At 41.6% G+C, this 3,076-nt stretch overlaps 1 protein-coding gene across 3 annotated transcripts in view; it reads right to left on the minus strand.

The window, feature by feature from the left end:
- The window catches only part of ABCA1 (ATP binding cassette subfamily A member 1), a 136,239-nt gene that overhangs the window by 98,019 nt on the left and 35,144 nt on the right, over positions 1 to 3,076 (minus strand). For all 3 annotated transcript variants that reach the window (XM_023510515.1, XM_003785197.3, XM_023510516.1), the window contains exon 3: positions 1,742 to 1,835. In XM_023510515.1, the coding sequence (XP_023366283.1) occupies positions 1,742 to 1,835 (94 nt within the window). The remainder of the gene's footprint in view (positions 1 to 1,741; positions 1,836 to 3,076) is intronic.

The following is a 3,076-nucleotide window of genomic DNA, read 5'->3' on the forward strand; positions in this document are numbered from 1 at the left end:
GCTAGATCCAAATAAACCCCACTTTGTCTGATGCCAATGTCTGTACTATTTCCACGAAACTATCTTGCTTGCTGTGGTCATTCCAAGAGGAAAATAGCCTAGTGGGTGAAAAAGCTGAATGTGCCCAAACCATATACTTCCATGGGGCTCAGGGGAATTGTTTAAATGAACTCAAGTGTGCGTTTATTCGTCAATCTACAAAATCTCTCTGAGATTCCAAAAGGGAAAACAAAATTCCCTCTCAGGCACATAATTGAGTATAGATTTCATTTTATGTTCCTTTCCTTTTTGTTAAATCAGAAAATCATATCTGGGGGAATGTTGTTGAGTTGCACAGGTGTGTGTGTATATAACTTGAAATGTCTGATGTATATTAGCCAATGAGTGCATAAATAACTGATGCTATGTGCTCTAAGAAAGAGGGCACCAGACCAAGAAACACAATTAAGAAGTGGCCCAGCCCCATCACTTTCTTAGAAGAACAGTCTGCCCTAAGCCCATGGGGTGTGGGCAGAGCTGGTTAGTGGGAGGAACAATCACTGAGACAGAGAAACTGAGGCCCCAACTAAACCTGGGACTGTAAATGTTGATTCTGTATTTTGGAGCATTTCTACAGTGTCAATCTATTAATCCCAGTCATAAAAGAAAGACTGTGATTCTAGGATGATGACACTGATAATAATCATATGAGGTAGGTATTACTCCCCCTCTCCTTTTTTTTTGAGACAGAGTCTCACTTTGTTGCCCTGGGTAGAGTACCATGGGGTCACATCTCACAGGAACTTCAGACTCTTGGGCTCAAGCAATTCTCTTGCCTTAGCCTCCAGAGTACCTGGGACTACAGGAGCCCATCATAATTCCTGGGTATGTTTAGAGACAGGGTCTCCCTCTTGCTCAGCCTGGTCTCGAACTCCTGAGCTCAAGTGATCCACCTGCCTCGGCCTCCCAGAGTCCTCCTCCTGGGATTATAGGCGTGAGCCACTGCAATCAGCCTACTATTCTCTTTTTTAAAAGAAGCTAAAGTCACCTGTCCAAGGTGATATATCTAGTGAATGCCTAAGCCAGGATTCAAACACAGATTAATCTGACACCTAGAGCTTGCGTTCTCAGCCACTAATGTATTTTCTTTGCTCACTGTAAAGGCCATCATCAAAACATGTGATTGAGAATCAGATGACCTGAGTTTTATTTCATCTGTATCATTTACTAGATGTGTGACCAGGGAAAAGTCCCTGAACCTCTTTGAGCTCCAATTTACATATCAAGAAATTAAGCAAATAATAATAATGTCTACTATTCAAGGTTTCTATGAGAATCAAATAAAATAATAGTAGTCAACTTGAAAAGTTTTACACAAATTTTGCTTAAATTTCCCTAACTCACAACTGTGAGATTAAAACATAATGTATATAGAAAAGACTAGGTATTGAACCATTGCCTTAAGGGGGCTTTTTAATCACCACTTTCTAAATTATCAGTGAGGTTATTTTATTTTCATCATTTAAAATACATGAAACAGATGCTGCCTATTGTTATAATTACTATTATCACCATCCACTAGCACTGAAAATGGTCCCCTGAGATCACGCCTTATCAAAAAACTAGAAGCCTAGATTTTCTGTTCCAAACCATTTGTGGCATGTCCTAAAGATAGCATCTTTGGAAAAAAACAAATTTAGCCCATATTCACTGCCTGTATTTCCCCTGCCAATGGTCTCAGCCGGCATCCACAATTACTCACATTCATGCTGTTCGTAGGGTGGGTAGCTCAGCCGAACAGAGATCAGGATCAGGAAGATAAATAGAGGCCAGGCCACTTCCAGCAGCAGCTGACACTGAGCAGAAAATAAGACAGAACACTGTGAATTTAAAAAACAATATGCACGCCTAATGCCACTGGATTTGGGGAAATCTAAAGAAAGGTTTCCTTTAACAATCTATCCACTTCTCCAGTCTCTCCCATCACTCTCTAAGCTTTAAAAGCACTGAACTGCCCGCATTTCTCACCTTGTAACATGCCATCCCATACCCTGTGTCTTCCTTAAGAGAGTGAAGCTGCTTCCCATCCTGCTTCATCTGGCTCACTTTTTCATTCATTCTTCAAGATTTAACCAGGCATCATTTCCTTTCATCTCAGCCTGAGCTAATAGCCCTGCACCTGTGCTCTCACGGTAACCCATGTACACACTTCCCTTGACGTTTTCCTCCGGCCCTGAAACCGTCTCTTTCTATCAGTGGCTTCCTCACGGCAGGAGAGAACCCCAAGGCAGGCACCTGCTGGAGCCCCACTGGAGCCCCCTTTGCATTCCCTCCCTTAGCCGAGTACCAGGTATGTAAGGACTATTGTTGAAAAGAGAGGACCAGGGCAACCCACTGTGCTACAATACACAACACGCCTGCTCCCACAACTGCACACAACATTGCTCCCCATGGGGCTGAGGAGAAGACTTCAAAGGACAATGGAAATTCACAAGAAGGTCCACATTGACCTTTTTTGTACCCAGGACAGAAAGAACTAGAAAGAGTGGGAAGTCCTTCCCCAACCATGCAGGACTGGTCACCATCTTCTCCAATGAATTAGAAGAAATTAAAACAAGCATGATGGGGTTTCTCTTAAGGAAAACCCTGTCTTTATGAGTCATGGCTACGTCAGCAGAGAACAAGATGAAAATCACTAGACATAATTTAATTGAACCAGTGGTGTTCAGACAACTCGTCACACTGCCCGAGGTCTCTCACCTCCTCCATTACTTTCATTTCTAGATTCCAACGTTCTCATTAGGCAGAGCACCACAGAGCTGGTAAGAATCATGGGGCCTCAGGTTTAAGAGCAATCAAAACTGTGGCTTCAGAGTCACAAAACCAAAAGAACATTGGTATAAAATCTTTCTCTTTTTTTTTTTTCCTAAAGCAGATTTTCTTGATCTTTAAGTCTGTATATTTTTATTGTGGAAAATTTGAAAATAAAAAAATGCAGAAACGTTTTTAAAAAGGTAAATATAAATCTCCCTTAATCCTATCTCCCAAAGAGAATTCCCAGCAAATTGAATTAACCATGGTTCTCTGCTAATATCCT

Source organism: Otolemur garnettii, unplaced genomic scaffold (genome assembly GCF_000181295.1).
Source record: "Otolemur garnettii isolate 467f Iridium unplaced genomic scaffold, OtoGar3 scaffold00014, whole genome shotgun sequence".
Classification (NCBI taxonomy): Eukaryota; Metazoa; Chordata; class Mammalia; order Primates; family Galagidae; genus Otolemur; species Otolemur garnettii.